The following is a 20018-nucleotide window of genomic DNA, read 5'->3' on the forward strand; positions in this document are numbered from 1 at the left end:
TTGAGAGTGGCCTCTGTGTCATTCTCAATGGATGATGTACAATTTATAAACCCTTAAAACAGTATAGTGCTCAGATCTCGCCCTGAATCTCTACTTTGTCATTTTTACATTGTAACACTGTTAATATAAAACGTTTGTATAGACCAAAACAGGAAACGCCATCAGAAGATTAAGATAATTACGTTAAGATAATTACTGATGTAAATTATCTTAATGTGTTGCATTAATAATTATGTCTAATGCAAAGGGGGAACATATTCTTATAAATTCAGTAGCTTTGATTTTATATCAATTGTTTCCACCACGAAACAATAAATTAAGTAATTGGACAGTTTAATTTTTTTTCTTCCACAGTGAAATTTTGCCCTAGTAATTTTTTATTACGCCCCATATTCAAAATATCTTTTTAGTTATCTTCTGGCATATTTTAATTTTAAACAATTAGCTCAATTTATTGCACAATGAAATGGGAAAATAATGATAAGGTTGCCATCAACAGATATTGAAAAGAAAACAAAAATCCCATTAACCTTTTTTTCAACACCTTTATCCATTATATCTTAATCTGCTAATTTGTATATTTGATGCAATGCTGCCCCTTTTTTATCCAAAACCAATAAACTCAATTTAGTTTTAAAAAAACAAAGTTGTTAAAATTCCTAAGTAAAGACATAATTTATGCTCATTGATCTATAAAGATGAAATACTTATTGTATGTAAAACAATTAGAAAGACATCTCTTATAAATATCGGAGCGACACACTTAAACTTTAATTTTCTTGCTGATGTGCAATAATGTTCTGTTTCATCTTGTGTACCTTCAGCAGCAAAGCACTGAGGAAAGTAAATCAAATTACAAAAACTGTCCTAAAAATAGATCCTTCATTGTGGCATATGACTTGGGGATAATCTTGGTAATCCTAACTAACCTAAAAAGCATAATTTTATCCTGATTTAATGTCAGAAAATTGAGAAATATTAACTATGCTTTGCTGTCTTGTGTTTTTTCATATGTTTGTCTGTGTTTTGACCAGGGAAATCCCTGCCTCACTGAACAGACTGATAAACAGAGTGATGAACCGTAATCAACAGGCTACAAAAATAACACTAGTGGTCTGTCTCTTTTCACTGTCGTCACAAAATGGGCCAAGTGGATTTAACAATACACATCACATTTTAACTTTTAGATATACATTTTAAAAATATAGCCAATTTTTAATAGCCAAATTACGTTTGGTGTTTAAATTAAATTCAACTGTATCGGTGATTTTTTTTAATTTTTATTTTTTGAATATATCACAATACTTTGTGAAAGGAATGATTAATTATTAAATTCATTCATGCATTAATTCATTTTTACTATTGATGCAATGCTCAGGATTCAGTGGAAGGCGTGCATGACAGGCTGCAATGCTGTCAGATGAAAGGAAATAATTGCAATCGTTTTCAGTGCATGGCAGCGTTTCAGTGCTCGTCCCACTTGTAAACCTCTACAGCAGGGCGATAGTGCGCGTTCCCGCGGACTAGCTATAGAAAACAAAGCTGAGCGTCTTCCATATCAGCTCGGGCTGCAGACTCAAGGAATATCCGAATTTATTCTGGATACATCGCACAGAATATGGATCTACAGTGGGTGTAACATCGTTGCAGACCGGAGCCATCTCGGCTGAGGTGACGGCAGGACACTAGCGAGACCGACGAAAATAACATCTGTGTGTTTTTTTTTTCCCTCGGGGTGCTTTGTCTTGTCCACCTAACGATAGCAAACCATCATTTTCATCTCAATTGCATGAAATCCAGCTAGTAATTACTAGCTGCCGCCGGGATGTATTATCATGTTGTCACCTAAAAGTAACTACTAAGACGTCGGATTGTGAAGGAAAAGCAGAGACCCCTCGCTCCCCGGTCCCAGCGGGCTGACACCGGGACCTGAATCTGTGTTAGCCACAGCCGCGGAACCCACTGTTTTCGGCGATATGGCGGAGCAAGGCTACTCATCCTGGTGAGTGCAAACAGGCGTTGCGCTACCGATTAGTAGCGGGTGCCTAACATTAGCTGCTGCTACTGCCAACTCTGACAACACTGTGTCAAAAAGCAAATGAACCAAACACTTGCCATTCTGCATAAATACTTGTTTTGCCATTTCAGCTATTTTAGTAGCCTTTGTGAAAGCGTAGAAACCAAATTCACACATATATAGACACATTTATCTACATCTGGTTAGCTAGTGGTGGCTAATGCTGTGCTAACTTTATTCAGCTGCGGTCAAATCGAGTGATGCTATTGAAAGCGAATGAGGAGCTAGCTCTGTTGTATGATGTTAGGGTTTGATAGTCTTATGTGTGACTTTTTATTTCATTACAGAATAAATAGCTGCACGAAAATCGCATTTCTGTTCAATAAATGGAGGTTCTCCAGCGACACAGTTTAGACTAGCCGTGCCAACATACTAGCATTTTAGCTGGGTAGCATTTTGCCGTCGAGCCCACAGCTCACAATAACAAAGGTTATGCTAAAGTAGCATCGCAGTCGCAACTGAAAAATACCAGTTTCTCTATTACATCACACCCCTGCTTATAATAAATAGTCTATTATTCAGGTTTTTTTTTTAACAAAATACGTCCTCAGTCAGTTATTTATTGTAATGACTGCCAATGTTTGGGGAAGTGTATATTTAGTGACTTGAGCAAAAGAGAGCGTTGGACTCCATGAATGAAAATGACTGCTTTGTAAAGGCGTAGTTGATTAATGTCGATTTAATTGTTACAAGGGGTGAGTCTTAGTATCATTCCTTCCAGTAAACGGAGAGAAAGAGACATGGCTTTACCAGACTGGACTTGTTTTGACATAGCCTCTCACGGAATGGTGGTATACTTTGTCTTGGTGTGAACATCACATACGCTAAAAACACACTAAATTGACAACAATAACTTCCTTACTTTAAAAATACTTGCGCACAGACGAGGTGGTCAGCATCAATTGACCGTATGCTGCAGGCCATTCAAAGTAGCAAATAAACCAAGGTTTTAAAAACTTGTTGTTTCTAAATCCACAATGTTTGGCCACCCTACTGTATGTATGTATGTTTTAACAGTATTTTAAAAACATGCCAGAGAAAGTGTGTCTGGGTACCATAGAGGAATGCTGTGCATCCTACCCACTCCTACCTGTAGCTGAAAACTGCCAGCCAGATGGCTGAAAGGGAGCAACACATTTTCCTCCCTCACACAAAATACACATTTAACCAACTTAAAATATTTCTGGCTGCAAAAAACACAGGCATTGTGGTGACAGGAGTATTACCCATTGACATACTTTGGCAATATTGTTTTATAACAATATTGCCATTTGGCATGTGTGTTGAGCATCCTGTTACTGATTAGTTCCCCAGTCAGATAGCCTTAATGATCAACTTGTTAGACTTAATTCATGGGATGGATTTGCCAAAAAATATTGCAAACAGTCCTTTGTGATATCAGTAAAGCACTTATCAATATTAGGATGACATATTTTGAATTATTGTGCAACTCTACAGTTAACCAAGGGAAACGGGATCATATGTTGTGCATTAAGCGCTTAAAAAAGTCCTAATTTAAAGTGTTTTTTTTTTTTTAGTTTGTCCAAGTATGTGTATCCAAATGGAGATGAATATTAATCATTATTTTAGGAGCTGTAGGAATAATTGTTGCATTTAAAGCAGTTAAACTGTGTTATTTTTTGTTGAACATATGTATAAATACAGTAAAAAAATAACTTTTACTTCTACCATAAGAACCTCAGTCTGTTTCATAAATAGTAATAATTTCAAATGCCAGCCGATTAGAGGCGAGAACTATCACAACTATTAGAGATGCACTGATCCGGTGTATACTGGCATAAATACCAGTTCTCAGATTCCATTGAGGTCAAGTGTTGTTTTCTTTTATGGATTGCAATTCATGCAAACTTGTTTGAGTTGACTTTGTTTTTGTTTCAACAATTCGGTAGATCAAATATTAACCATGAAAGCAAAGGAGTCCTGTAGGTTCCTCAATAGTAAAGGAAAGGATTACAAGATGATATCGTATGTCCATATTATTTATCTGATTTTCACTAAAGTAAGAAACAAATGTTTCAGGAAGTATGCTTTTTGTTCACTTGTTTACAGGCCAAAAAAGTGACTTTAAGTTTAAATGCATGGAGTGAACGGAGCCCACACCACTCAGAAAATCCAACTTGCTCTTCAGCGTTTGCTCTGCTGATCATCAGTCAGATCTGATTGAGGGAGAATTTGTAAATTTGATGCTAGCTTGATTGAATGACAAATACAACTTCCACTGTTGGCACAGTCCACCGACCTCTCATTTACTTTGTCTAAAATGCAAATTTCCATCAGTACATTGCTCTTCTCATTCAACAAGTTTGTTGAAACTATTTTATTGTATTTTAATGCTTGATGTACTAGAATGTGTCCTGTTTAATAAGGAAAGAAACTGAAAAATATTAATATGGTAACAACCGGTTATCTTTTCATGAATGTCTAACACCTATGAATCAACATCCTTCTCTTTGGCTTCCCATTTTCAAACGGAGGCCTCTAACACAATATTAGCTGTCATCTTCTAATTAGCATCACAGTAACCAGAGCCTGAGATATGACATAGATGCCAAAACACACGGTCTGATGTGTATTTTGTCATGCTTTAGATCCAGGTCTGCAACTTCGGGGATGCCTCCTGACTCCAACATTGGTCATACTTTGGCAATATTGTTCTAAAACTACATTTGCCATGTGTGTTGAGCATCCTGTAACTAAGGCCAGAGAGCAGTTGGGCTGTATATTGAAAATATGCATAGTGTCAGATTGATTGTGGCTCCAGGTCAGGATGTGTGCTTTGGTCTAGTTTCAGTATTAACTTCTAAACTTCTCATGTCAGCAAATTTTGCAAAGGCCTTGTCATTAATGATTCATTTGATTCAGGTGTATTGGGGCAAAGATGCATCCAAAAGTTGCAGGGCAGTGACAGTTGAGGATAAATTTCAGACTGCTGGTTTAGATGTTATGAATAATTTATAGTAGGTCAGCAATATTCTGCCATTGTGGTTTTATTTGGAAAGAATTGTTAATTATAATATACTGCTGCACATTTTCTGCTAGAATACCTCCTCACTTCCATTGTTTTGAGCCATTGGCCTGGTTAAAAAAAAAGAAAGAAAAAGTGAGAAAATCTTAAGCAAAAGCAAATATTCTTATCTAATTCAAATACTTGACAATGATTTTTCGAACAGTATTGACCAACATCTCCATTTGAGCTGCTGGACTTATTTAACATTGTGAGCTAAGCTTTGAACTTAAAACTAAGTATCTTCTGCATCCCACAGAAATCTACTGCTAACTCGTATGAGTGGGATCGATCTCCATTGCGATACATTCAGCTCTTATCCTCATTGCACTTCGGCTGTATTCTGAAAATTTACATAGTGTCAGATTGATTGTGGCTGCAGGTCAGGATGTGTGTTTTGGTCCAGTTTCAGTGTCAACTTCTACATCCCCTGGTGCTTGTGGGCAGCAGTGTTTCCACCAGCAAAACCAATGCAAACACATGTTACACACGGACCAATATATTCGTATTGCATATCCAAGAGGCTCATCTAAATGACAGCAACAAGATTTTAAACCTCAACAAGACCTACTTCCGACACTGAGCAGCTAAATGAAAGAAATGCTAATGGAAACTAAAGACCCAGGAAAACACACCAACTACTTCTTAAATAAAAGCTCAAACTGCTCTTTCTAACGGAATAGGCGTCGCCACCCTTCATAAAAAAAATAAAAAAAAACTCAGTGAATCAGCAGCTGAAGAACAGAAAAAAATTAGACTTATTTCATGAAGGCAAAAACAAACTCAATCTTTCCTTTGCTGTTTTATGATCATGATCCATATTAGAGAACCGTGTAGAAAACTCTGACTCATTCCCTTGCTTGACGGAAAATGCATTATTGCAGAGTCGTATAGGTTACGTGATTTTTGGATTCTGTTTGCTCTGATGGTGGATGGACGTGTCAATCATCCGATTTGACCAGTGGGTTCTGAGAAAAGTTAGACTGCATTCACACTTTTAAAGGGCTATTCACATCATGAATTGCCTTTTTTATAGGTGGAAATGATTTATTCCCCCGTTTTTCATTCTGTGACATCTTAATGTGTTGTCAGTCATTAACATAAGTGTCGCTTTTTAGACCTCTAGAGTATTCTCTGTAGTCATACCTTTTTATTTTTATACCAGAACTATTTAAATAAACCCGGAAACTTCAGAGAATTATGAAATTCATTTTGTAGACGTCATTTTTGAGAAGATGGCACATTTGTGGGTCAGAATTGACCCACAAATGTGCTAAAACATTATCTGGTTACAGAAGGATGAAACAAAAAATGGCATTCACTTCTTCAAATAACTATTTTTTCACTCCTCATTTTCAAAAATTAAATTCTAAGTGGGGTTTTATTTTGCAGGTCCTCTCACAGTTTATCTGCTGTGAGAGGATCATGATCTAATCTATCTGTTGCTTAAATTATAAAACGAGATTTCCAACTACAAGTCGGAGTGGGTGTAACTATCAGTCTGGCAGTATGCTGCTACTTTTATTGCAGTGTCACAAAATCCTTTTTACATTGTTGTTAAACACCCATCAGCAATTTTAGGATAATTATGCAACATAGAATAAAATATTAACCAGTCTCAGTGCCTTTGTAGAAAAACAACTCAAAACAATTGTGAATGAATCTGTCAAACCTCTAGTTCCATTTAGATTTTTAAAAATTAGCAATTTTTTCTTGTTGCACATTTTAAAAGTAGCAATAACTTAACTCAGATTAATTTCCAGTATCAGACCGCTGAGCATTTACTGATATTTCAGCATCACTGATTCAGTTGCTGAACTAAACACCATAAATTTGCTCCAAGCATGTTTATTTTTCAGCCACATGAAAAGTGATTGAGTGTCCAATTACTTGAAGGAGGGAATTTGTCAGATTAACAGCTAACTACTCACAGTTAAATACAATAATGCTTCTAATCCCAATCTAACATTGAAGAAAATAACTTGTATGCAAAATAATCCTTGATAACTTTTCATGTTGGTGACAGATCTATTAGTTGGTCAGTAGGTGGTGTTTTGATTATACACAAATCACCATCTGAATACTTTCCCCCCCAATTAAATGGTCTGATAAGTTTTTTTATTTCAACTTCTGCGTTTTCTCTCTTGTCATTTCCTAAAAATGGAGCAGCTAATGTCCACCTGTGTCAGATATTTGGCTAATAATTGCAACCTTGTGCTTCTGATGTCTTGAAAAGAAATACTTGTACCTACTTAATGCTGTGGCATGCGTCTTCTTACAGACTGAAGAAAATGTTAATGTTGTGTTATATAGATACAAAATTATTGAAATTGAGCACAATGATGGGATGCCGTTACTGCTTTGAAAGAACAGAAAGGGATGAATTGCAAACATTTTTTTTTACAGCTGTGAAATATTTTTATGTTGGAGTACAATTAGGCTTCCTGGGAGTATCATTTTTATTCCCATGGTAACGAGCTGTGCGTCTTAACATTTAAAGCTGTTTTATTCAAAACAAGGTCATGTACAGTGAATAAGTTTCAGCAGCTTTTTATAGCAGAAGGTAGGTGACTCCCAAGTCTTTTGCATTACAGCTTTTTGCGTTAAACCTCGTCTAGTTTCTCTTCCTCTACTTTATCTTTGCAGCTGTCAAAACTGCATACTCGGTGAGCTAGGACTTCTTACCCGTCACATTTTAGGTGACATTTAGAGAGTGGCACTTCCTCATGTTGAAGATGGTAGACACAAGAGCACATGAAGGAAAGGCAAAAATCTGCACACCTTGTGTTTTGCACAAATACAAATTCCTGAATCAAGCTTGCATCGCATCACTGTGCAAAGAGCACTTTCGGTGACAGAGGAGGTTGTAATATTTTTTCCTTGATCAGTCCTGATGCATCTGTGTTCACATGACATAGAGCAATTGGTGTAGAGTTAATTCTGCAACATGCTTCGACGTTAGTAATTATTTACATGCTTAAAATTTACTGTAAATTGTTATGGCTCTGTTTGTGTCTGGTTCTAACAGTTTCATTTGATTATTTTTCTCATTTTATTTTTCTTAAAGTGCGCTGACATGAACCAACTCACCAGTGAAGATGTAAATATACTTTTATCCAAGAAAAACTAGTACAAAGATTATTTTATTATTATTATTATTATTATTTATCCTTAGCAACTGTACTGTGTTATGTTCAGAAAAATGGCTCAAGGCAAATTTCAATAAGTACAACAAAGTTGGGCCTGACAATTGTCACCTTCTCTGCTGGACAATTTTAGCTAAGAAATGGTTTACACGGCCTTTTTTTCTTGACTGTGTTTAATTTTTTGACAACCATTAATGTTTTACTTTAAAGCTGCCTCTCGTTGTTTGCCAGTTCATCTGGATTGGCTAACTTAAAATCTGATGGTATTTTAGATTACTTATTGTGAGAATGATTAAAGTAATGATAAATGGGTATTTACAGCATCTTTTATAATCTTGGATGGCAATTCACAACAAACACAAAAACTGTTCTCAAAACACACTTTAAAGTAGGCTTCTTCATAACACTAGTTACATAAAGAGGTGTGAGTTCTTTTTTTATCACTAAACTGCACAAAGCAACTGCATTTAATCACATATTTAAACAAATAATATCTCATGCAATCAACAATGGAGAAAACTTAAAGTAGAAAAATAGCAACCCTTACAATATTGTCAGTTGTTGGGGGTTTTAGACATAATTTGGGATTTATTTGTCATAATAAACAACAATTCCCTAGCAGCACAACAAACGGTGTCCTCCTTCAGTTTCTTTGTGTTACTTTACTAACTTCCTGGTATCCTACCACCCCTTATAGGAATGGTAACAACTAGAATCAGGTGCCAGGAAATTAATAATTGATGCAAGATACAAGTGATCCTGGAGAGCGAAGCTCCCCTAGACAGTCCCAGTACTGCTGCCATTTTTGATTGCTGGTGTGACCTTTTTCTAAAATAAAAATAACTGGACAAACACCTTTTTACAAAAGCTTGATTTCATGTTTTTTTTCAGTCACCAAGATATCTTCCCAAAGGATTTAACTCGAGACAATTGAGTTCTTTGGATGCTGATCACTCCTGAAGAGGTTTAATGTTTTCTCGACTGCGATTTGATGGTTATTTAAAAAAAAATAAATTAAATTAAAACCCTTTTCTAAGTGGGTAGATGCTTCTGACTTTGTGTCAAGTGTTGTCACCAGTCAGGTTCTTTTTAGGTGATTTCTGGATTTTATAGGATATAACCTAAATCAGTAAAGTTAGTTGAAAAATCTTGATTTAAAAATTGTATTGCTATTTTCACTCAAGTAATGTATCTAATCTTAAGCTGAGTTATGCTTGAAATATTAATGTGAACACTATTTCAGTCTTGTATGAATTGTGTTTAGTACTTCTGCTCAGGTCTTTACTGGCCCTTAGCCATTTGTTTAAAAGGGTTTTGACTGATGATGATGATGATGATGATGACGGTGGTGCTCAATTAAACAAAATAAAAAGTTTGCGTCTTCAGTTGGTTCTGAAAGTATTGCAAAAAAGCCGCGCTCAACGATTTTGTTCTAATGACAGAAAAGGCTGCTTTAAAATGTTACAAGAACTATGAAAGGTACTCATTTTTTTTAGATAACACTAAAAAAGTTTAGATAGCTACAGTTTATGCTGTAATAATATATCTTTCATGAGCCATGTTTTTTTGAAAACACGGTTTCTGTTACTTTGTCCCTGAAAATTTTAGCAACAAATTGGCAGATAAATGAAAACACACAGTGGCACCAAAGATAAGCAGATGAAATAAAATAATTTCAAAACTAAATCAGAAGTACATATTTAAAGGTAATTAACTCTTAAAATTAGTCTTGTCTGCTGTTTTGCAAAGAATGGAAGTGACTATTTAAAATGATTTCTCCCTGACTTATTGGTTTTGCCCTAAATAAGGAATTTAAAAAATTCGTCATGTTGTAATCAATCATACTTTTTGCTCTTAACTAGAAACAATCTTGCACCTTCAAAAAAATGTTGCTCCGGTATAAAAAATGGTGTTGAGTATGGTGTGTTTGTTGATATTTGAACTTTTAGTATTGCGACAACCCTACATCCTTCATGTAGTAACCAGGGTGAAATGGTACTGAATATGTTTTCTATTAATATTTCCGCCTTTTTGTTCTCAACTATATGTTGGAGCTGAAGTAATAGTTCTAAATATGGTTAAAAAAAGACAGATTTTTAGGATCTTTTGCAATGAGGAGCTATTTCTGTTTTTGTGTGTGTGTGTTCCTATGAATAAGTCCAATTTTAAAGAGGAAGCTAGGGTTATGTCACCAAATATGTCCACTTATCTGGGACTCCAAGCATATATTTTTTTGGATCCGTGGACGCTATTGACACCCAGTACAAGAACTATTTCAGAGGTTAGCTTTTGCTAAATTGGCAATAAATTAAAATAATTGCAGAAGTTTCCCCAAGAGGACGTTTTGAAAGATTCCAGTGTTGCTCAACAGTTTTGGTTTAAAAATGCTTTGAGATGCTGTTTTTTTTTTTTTTTTCCTTAAAAAGAAAATTATTCAGTTTCAAATCTTACTTACAAAGCTTGCTTACAAGATGGAGAGTTTTTTATTTCTTCAAAATGTTCCTAATACATGTACATGGATGCGTTTCTACTCTAGAAGGATTTCATTCCACGTATCTTTCATGAGCCTTACAAAGGAGATGCATTCATGTTAACTTGCTAATGTTAATTTTATGGAGGAGTTTTAATTCTTGAGAATGTTTTTGCCCTTCTGCAATATAGAACACATTGTTTTACCATGAATAATCTAGTTGAATAATCTATAATAAAAAACACAAGTTGCCAGTCGTGAAAGAGCAACAACAGCAACACCTTTACAGTTGATAACGTTGACATATTTAACATATTAAAAATTATAAGTGGATCAGAAAATAAACAGATATGTCAGTCGTTAAAGGTATGTTTCCACTGCAAGAACCTTTTCTGGGGGTGTTTGTCCATTGCAGAGAGCAGAACCAAATTATGTTACTAAAGTAGAAATCTACCCTAGATAACAACCATGTTTTATAAATTTTAAGTAACCATTTGTAGGTGTTATTTAAATGCAGTTGTTATTTAAGCTAGTGAAGTGAAAAGCAGACCTTCATTTGTGTCCATTTTTGGAGGAATAAACCCTCATGTCGAGCCGCTTTTAAGAATTAAGCCATGTTCCAAGACGCACACACAAAAAAAACAATTATTATCCACTGATGGTTGTGTATTTTTAACTGGTTTTAAAATCGAATGCTCCTGCATTAGTGGAGGATTACCTGGGAATGTTCCAGGTAATAGAACGGGCCATAGTTGTATTTTTATTAGTTGTTTCGATTGATAGCCATCTTTTGCCAATATAAGTGACTGACCAGTGATAGGCCAGGTCATCTGAAATGTATCTGCTGTTCCCAATCTTGCACATCAGTATAGTTTTTGTCATGTGTTTTAAAAAGCAACAGCTGGCGCCTCTCACTCTTAATACACAAAACTTGTAATTGCTATTACATTGGAGGATGAGATGTGTTTAAAAAACACGACAGAAAACAGAGGAAGTAGCAAAAGTTGTTGGGCATGATGAGAAGAATGAGGTCTAATTATTTTGACACTATGGTTAGTGGAAAGCCACAGGCTTTATTTTAACACCCGCCATTTACTTTTTTGTTTTATCTTGCGTTCGCTCAGTGGCTGTCTACTAATATGAAGATAAATTTGATTAGTAAATGTATTTTCATGCTTTAAACCTCAAGGTTTCAAAACTAAAAAGAAATCTCTTAAATCCAGTTTTGTAGGGCTGATCATTTTTCATCCAGAATTTCCTAACTGGATCAGAACAGATCCGAGAATGCCACTTAATCGTCTTTGTGGCATGTTGACCTGTGCCTCAGTGCTAAAGTAATGCGTGCAACTGGTTTGATGAAGGACGGTATTGGAATTGTTATTGAAAACCTAGTCTGTCAGCGAACAAGGCCGTCTTATGGCACTTTAGGCCGTCGGCCAGCTCTCAACAGTCCCGGATTGTATTTTGTTTTTAAATGTTCCATTCATCTATCTCACTCATGTTCTCCGGGCTTCTGTGCACAGAATTCAGACAAACCAGTTCGGCACCAGAATATGAATGAGGCCTGTGGTGGATTAAACTAGCTGTCTAGCAGCCCGCTGTGTTGACGGGGAGTCTGTGACATAATTAATGTCGGCATGCAGGAGAGCAAGGTCACTTTCTTAATCACTATTTTAATGCTTGGAAGACATGGAATAGTTTTCGGTAAGAAGACACAAATGGTTATGCGCATTGGCATGAGAGGACTGGATTTATTGTCAGACATTTACCGTGACTTAAATCTAGTATAAACTTGTGTTGGACAAACGGCTTTGAGATGCTACATGGTTCTGGTGGCCTGTGAAAACTTTTCATATAACCAGTTTTTCAAGCTAGAACTGGTCTGGTTCACCGTCTGACAAGAAAATACTGCTTGATGAACCGAAACATGGAAATCAGATAAAGCATTAATTGGCTTTTAATGCCAACGTCAACTTTGAGAGAAAGTTAGTATTTTTTAATTAAGACCTACTTTTTTTTTAGCTGCTACAAATTACTTGGGCAGGAAACTGGCCTAATGAAGTCAAGTTTGCGCCTTGCAGCTGAATGTAAACATGTCAAGGTGGCAAAGTAAATTTGCCCTAGAAAATAGTACGCAGTTTGAGGTTGAGTCAAAGCTTTGACGCAGGTAGGGCTGGACAATATATTTGAAAAATGTATCACAATATAAGCGTTTTCATATTGGTTGATATAGACAATTATGATTAGTTTTTTTTTTTGGTTCAAATATCTGAAATACTGCAAGAATAGTGACATGATCTTTCCATGCCACACCATTGTTTATTTTTAAGTAGTCATGAATCATTGTGGCAAAATCTGAAACTGCTGCTGTGCAAGTTACTCAGCAGGTTGTTGCTAGGTAACCACAGAGCGAGTGAGCTGGTTGATGCAACCAACTTTTCTTAGCTGGTCGTGAGAGGTAGAGCGGCCAAAATCTTTCCTCTGCCTACATTCCCCAGAATGCTGTGCGGTTCTGGATTGGAGTTCTGTGAAATTATTAGAAATTCTATCAGATGCATTATCTATTGAAATTGATCACTTGCCTATTGTGGTATATATTATTTATTTATTATCCAGCCTTTGATGCGGAACCAGATAATCTGTACTGGATGTTTTATATGAGATATGCAAATTATAACCATAGGAGTTTGTTTTTTTTCCTGGGATGATGTCAGCCTGGCTATTTTTGGAATGAAGCAGCATGTTGCGGAAGTTATGTTAACACAAAGTAGTGCACAATTGTGACTTATGAGAAAAATTATGAATGGCTTTCAATATTCTATAGAAATTAAAATCTGGAAAGTGTGGCATTTTGTTGCCCGCTGTTCATCTTAGTGAAGTAGCTCAAGCTCAGTCAGATTTTGAGTCGGATTGCAAATTGAATTTAGATCTCCGCTGTCACTGGAGTGATTGTAACAACATGGTTGCTACGATCTAAATTATTTGTCGGTGTTTATTTTTCTGCTGCAAAGTGAACACTTCACCAATCTTTTGCAGGCTCCAACAGGTTTTATTTCAGAATTGCGCCTTATCTACCACCCAGTGTTTTTGTTTTGCTGATTTTCCTGATTTGGAGGTTATAAAATTGTAAAGGGGACTTCTTGCTTCCTTGTTGCCACACTTCCACATCTGCAATTAGGTTGTTGTATCAACATATGCTGCCACCTGTGCTGTGGATCTCTGTAGCTCCTCCAGTGATACCACAACCCTCCTGGCTTCTTCTCTGAATAAAGCTCCCTTTGCTCTCCCACTCAGTTTGTGTGGACAGATGTCTCATCATGGCAGCTTTGCTTCCATTTTCATATGTCTTTAACAGAGCTGCTGTTCAACACATCCAAAGCTTGAAGGTTTTTAAGAGTTTTGATAGTTTTTTTTTTAACTTATTCCTACCTTAAACTTATCCATAGCTTTATCCCTGACCTGTTGCATGTTTGCCTCGGTCTCCATGATTAGATGGAACAAGTCTGAGCCGTCTAACGCTATTTGCTTTCCCTGGGTTTTCTTTTTCTGTATCGTGAAAGAAAATTGTTAAAATCACTTCCTTTCTCTTTCTAATAATGTCTCTTTTTCTAATGCTTCACATAAAATTTCAACTAAGGTTTGTAGTTGTCCAAAGGGGCATGAACACTTTAAGCTCAGGCTTTTTCAAGATTGGTAATCGGCGATCTGCCAAAACACTGCAATCGGTGCAACCCTAATTAATATGTATAGTGTCTTAATTTTGTCAGATACTTTTGCATATCACTGAAATAATTGTCCATTTTAAAACCGTTGATTACTAAACTGATTGCATAAACGAGTGGGCTAAACGCATCATCAAAGGATTTGCAGGCAGACGTTTTTAAGTTAATAAATGAATCATTTAGGCCTGATGGAACAAATTCTAATGAACTTCCTGAAATAAATTTTTTCAAGCCCATCCAGATCTCTTTCCAAGTAGCCACAGCTTGCCATGATGAAAGCATTTCTCCACTTGTTTCCCAACTGTTGTCATTTGCTCCAAGTTACACTAATGCACAAAATAAACATTAATGCCTGCTAAAGGAAATCTGCAGCCTTTAAAAGCCAAGATGAGTGTCCTCAGATTGTTTTATTGTGTCACATTATATTTTTATTCCTGTTGGACCACATTCTTTTAAGAAAATGCAACCAGGTTTACATTTCTATTTTTATCTTGTTGTTTTTCGCTTGTATCCTGTTGGCTCAAATCTGTATGTTGGGTGCAGTGACTACAGGAAACAAAAATGCGTTCAGTTTTTGAAGTAAACATTTTTGGGAGATTCAAAACTATGCTTTAGTATAAAAATACATACATATATTTAGCATTTATTTTTCAATAATAACCCAACCTACTTCTATAATAGGTCTGTGGTTGCTGACCTGGTTTCATTCAAGTGAATAACACGACTTGTGTGTGAAATACTATGCTGCTAGGTTAGTTTATACATACAGTACTGCGTAATGCTAATTCCTGGAAGGACTTTGTCCCGGTTGCTGTTTTCTAGGAAATTGATGATGTTGTTGTTTTTTCCTGGCATTGCCAAAAGAAAAACTGTAATGAAATGGAAAATGCAGATTTAATCAAGGAAAAACTAATGAATGAATTATGTGGAGAGATACATTTGTTAAACAGCTCAGCCCAGCACAAAAATGGTAACCAGGGGTAACTAAAATCAGGCTTTGAAATCACAACCAGGAGGGTTCATTGTTTGGGCGTGCGAGTTGCATTTCAGCTATGAGAACGTTTTATTGACAGATTTCAGTGCAGCTCCAATGACCCACAAATGAAGTGTGAGCAACAACAACAGTCAGCAACAAGCTGCGCTCCGTCTCTGCAGCCTGCATGTCGGCACCTGTAATTCCCCCGTTCGCTCTCGCCACACCCACAGCCCTTCATGCAAAGTTTTCAGCTCATGGCTTTGGGAATAATCTCCTTTATGTTAAAATAATATTTTAGGTTTGTCACGTTTAAATTGTCTGTTATGTTTCACCACAATATGAGTTCATCTGTTAAACTTCAGGAGCTTTCTGGTTCTTAAATGCATTTGAGAACCCTTTAAGTTGAAGGGTTTAGCAGATAAATTGATGATTTATTTGCTCTTTCCTACAAAAGACAATTCTCTTTTTTTACTATATAGTTTAAAAATACTGCGGCTGGAGTACATTTTATTTAAATATAGACTACAAAAGGCCATTTGAGCCTCATGTTCAGTGATAGAGGAAGTAGTTTTGAACAAAAAGTGAAAGGATTACGTTACTTCTGTGTACAAATCTATTAAGTTGCTCTTTGTTGACCCATTTGTTTTTAGTGTTCCTCTGTATTTGTAATTGTAAAAACAAGCTGCCACTTGGTTAAATATTACCACTTGTTATAACACACTAATGTCTGTCCCTGAAATATTGATAATTAAATGCAATATTTTGCATAAATTGCGTGTAGATTAAAAACTATTCTCAAAAGGTCTTCCAAGCTTTTTTCTTTTTTTTTTTTCTTTAGCTTTTTTAATACCTACTTGTTTTTGCTTAAAAATATAACCCTGTTTTTTATGTCTCTCCCGTGTTTTTAGGGCATACTCCCTAGTTGACTCCAGTCAGGTGTCCACCTTCCTGATCTCCATCCTCCTTATCGTCTATGGCAGCTTCAGGTGAGTAAATGATCACTTTACCACCAGTTGAGCACAAATCTATTCTCAATTTGAAACTTATTTAGACCGATGTTGTTGTGTACCTACATCTTTCGGAGGCAGTTTTCTATTGCATTGTTACCAAGGAGACCGCTGTAGATCAGGTTTAAAAAGAAAAAAAAAAAAGAGAGAGAAGCATGTACATGTCTGAAAATAACACGAGTGTTGATGCGTATGCTCCTAGCGTACTGAAGTAAAGCCCTTCTTGAGAGGAAACCTATCTGCCTTGAACCACACACTTCCTGTGGCCCACACTTAAATAGTCATAGCAAGATAACCAAGTGGTACTAATACATCTGGCATTGCCTCTGATATCTGAGGTCAGGAAGCTACAACCAAAAGAACGAGGTAATATTAATTTTAAAAAATGCTTAAACTTTGGTCATTTACACAATTCTGGCTGAAATAAGGCTCAGGTGACTAGTGAGACTTAATCTGTCCAACGCTGCTGTTGATGCGTCTGACAAGATTCCTAAAAGAATATTTTCTGTTGCATCTTCCTTGGACTTTATCTTTGAGGAAACATTTAGAATAGGGTTGCACAGTTGTAGAAAAATGTGTCTTTGCAATAACATCTAACATATTAATACAGAGTTACCATTAACCCCCATTCTCCTCTTTGCTGTCTTCCTTTTTCATCACCACCATTCTCCCCTAACCTTCTGATCTTGGGTACTAATATTTATATTGTTTGTGGTGCTAAAGAACAGTAAAAACATTATCTTAGTGGACAAATATATTATTAAAAGCGGAGTTTCATTGCATTGCAGAAGTCTATTGCAGCTGCACACATTGATATATTCTAGCTTAGAACAGGTTCTGCGAACTTCACAATCCACATCTTTTTTTTTTCTTCAATCGCAGCTAAATAAAACACACGTAGAAATACGGATGCTGCGGGACATTTTGAAAAAATGACATATTTTTCAATGCGATTTTGATATTTGTGGAAAATGTTGTTTTTTTAAAAGCACACTCATCAACCTAATGAAAAAGAAATCAAAAAAATATAACTTGTCTTTTTTTGCGCCATACCGTTGTGAAACTTCAGTATCATATTATTGTGCTTAAGTTTGAAAAAAATTATACAAATCCAAAATCATTAAGAGCCGCCTCGGGAGGTCCAAAGAGTCGCTTGCAGCTCTGGAGCCGCAGGTTGCAGATCTCTGGACAAGAATCTGGGCGCTCGTCTGATTTTATTATCGCCTTGTCTGCTCACTAATCTGCAGACTTTTTCTGGTCCTCTGTATCTGTTGCCTCTGGCTGTTTTTAGCACATTAATTTGAGCTAATGAAGATAATATTTTAGGAAACATAATTTAAACCAGATAACTCATAAATAAAACGTACTTACAAAAATAAGGATAATCTCCATTACGGTTTTAGTTGTATTTTAAAGGGTTTAAGAGAAATTGAAACATTTTCTCCTTTGGAGATGCACTTGTGACTGAAAGTAGCCCCAATAATGTACGCTTATAAATAGAACAAGAACTCTATTTAACTTTAATTTTTTTGTCATATTGGAGAGTTGTCTTTTTTTGTGCTTTTAATCCTTCTTCATTAAATTGCGTTTGTGACTTGAAATAAACTTTAACATGAGTAGTTAAAAAAAAGAAGACATATTCAACTTTTCTTTTTTAGTAAAAGTAGTTATTTGGAGTAGTCAGTTTAATTGATTGCTGATTAAATTGGTGCAGAAAAAAACAGTTTCTAGTGTGATAAAGCAAGTGTAATAATACAGAAGATTGCATCGACTTGATATCTTTTTACTTGAATTTTCGGTGTTGTCTGAATAATGCACTTCATGCCGCCTGAACAAATTCCTGCTCTGAGAGCACGTCTTCAAAGGGAGATAGCTTTTTCATTTTTAGGAAAAACGGAGCGTAGTGTTGTGTCCAAATCACACGGTTCTCTGCTGCTTTTGCAGGTCATTAAACATGGATTGTGAGAACCAGGAGAAGGATAAAGACGGTAACCCCTCAGCAGCAGGGTCTTTTAATAACAGCAACACAAACAACAGTAAGTGTCACAAGGCCAAGGCCTTTACAAGTTGCGTGATTGTCTGCTTTGCTGTTTGGAAGCTCATGTGTTTCTCATCTGAACTGTTTTCCAGGCATTCAGACTATAGACTCGACGCAGGCCCTGTTCCTGCCAATAGGAGCGTCTGTGTCTCTGCTAGTCATGTTCTTCTTTTTCGATTCGGTTCAGGTGGTCTTCACTATCTGCACTGCAGGTGACTATGCGGCTCCAGAGGGCAACACAGAAGCACCACACATGTAGAATCATTATAAGGCTTTCCCATCGCTGCTCAGTAGTTACACCCTGGAGAATGTCTTGAAACTGAAGACCATTAGCTGCCCCATTTAACACACAGAAATGACTGCTACAAGCTGTCAAGGTGTATTAGGCTGAAGCTCTAACTGCTGTGCTTTTCTCCCTCTCCTCAGTTCTTGCTACAATTGCATTTGCATTCCTGTTGTTACCTATGTGCCAGTATCTGACCAGACCCTGCTCCCCGCAGAACAAGTAAGGAAATCTTGTGGCCTTTTGTGTCTTGAAATCTCCTCCGTGCTGTTTTTGCGCCGCTCACAAACATCCAGAGCGCTCCACGAATCTGCGTATTACCATATCGTTGTCGAGGCAGATTTGTAGCAGTAGCATTTAAATCTTTTCTCTCCAAATGTGAGGGTCTAAAACTTAATGTAACTGAGGTTATAAAAAAAAATTTGATTTTGAAATTAAACCGACTCTTTATACTCTGACTACCTTTTATGGATTTCTTCAATTTTCTGTTGTTCTTAAATGCTTTGGATCGTCAAACATTTTTTTTATATTAGATAAAAAGAATCTGAGAAAAACAGAAGGCAGTGCATAATTATACACATAAAGCAAACTGAAGAAAAAGCAACACATAAACATCTGAAACATCGTAGTCATTGATTACTTTATCAAAGATGCAGTTGGCGACTTTTATAAAAATGCACAGCGTGTACAAGCTCTGCTAATGGAGGAGAAACAACCTAACGTTCTGGAAAACTGTTTATCTGCTGTCATCTGCAGCCATGTTTAGCAGCGTGCGCATTCACGGAGGGTGTGAAGCAGCACATACACAAGAATGATTGACAGTAGGCCTGTCACAATAACAGTTTTGCTGTATGATAAATTGTCCCAGAAATTATTGCAATAATTGAAAATATTGTTGTTTTGAGACAACAACAAAACAACTGAACTCTTGTTGTTCTTGCTCTCCGTGATGTTGGACCAAAACAAATAAAATGAATTATGAAGTTTCTATAAATAAAATTATTAAACTGAGACCAATGTACCAAAATAAAGACATTTGTCATCTAGTTTTTGATAGAAACGGAGAGAGAAAAAGAAAACAATAAACCATGCAAATAGAAATTGAGTTTGATTTCATTTATTATACAATTAGCTAATTTATTAACAGAACTAAGACCCGCCTCCTGGCTCTGATTGGTTGTTTCTGACTGTGTGATGTAGCTTTTTTTTTTTCTTTTTTTTTTTTTTTTTTTTTCAAGTTTTTTTTTTCCAAATTTTCAACTTTTTTTGTTTAA

The 20018-nt window shown here is 36.1% G+C and overlaps 1 protein-coding gene across 1 annotated transcript in view; it reads left to right on the top strand.

Annotated features, from left to right (window-relative positions):
- The first annotated feature begins 1806 nt into the window (after nt 1-1806).
- Nucleotides 1807-20018, top strand: part of sppl3 (signal peptide peptidase 3) — a 31840-nt gene continuing 13628 nt past the window's right edge. The window contains exons 1-5 of the mRNA XM_015050276.1: nt 1807-2002; nt 16325-16402; nt 18368-18459; nt 18554-18673; nt 18888-18966. Coding sequence (XP_014905762.1) covers nt 1977-2002; nt 16325-16402; nt 18368-18459; nt 18554-18673; nt 18888-18966 — 395 coding nt within the window. The 5' untranslated portion in view covers nt 1807-1976. The remainder of the gene's footprint in view (nt 2003-16324; nt 16403-18367; nt 18460-18553; nt 18674-18887; nt 18967-20018) is intronic.

Source organism: Poecilia latipinna, unplaced genomic scaffold, assembly GCF_001443285.1.
Source record: "Poecilia latipinna isolate Pla-1442-1.1 unplaced genomic scaffold, P_latipinna-1.0 Scaffold982, whole genome shotgun sequence".
Taxonomy (NCBI): domain Eukaryota; kingdom Metazoa; phylum Chordata; class Actinopteri; order Cyprinodontiformes; family Poeciliidae; genus Poecilia; species Poecilia latipinna.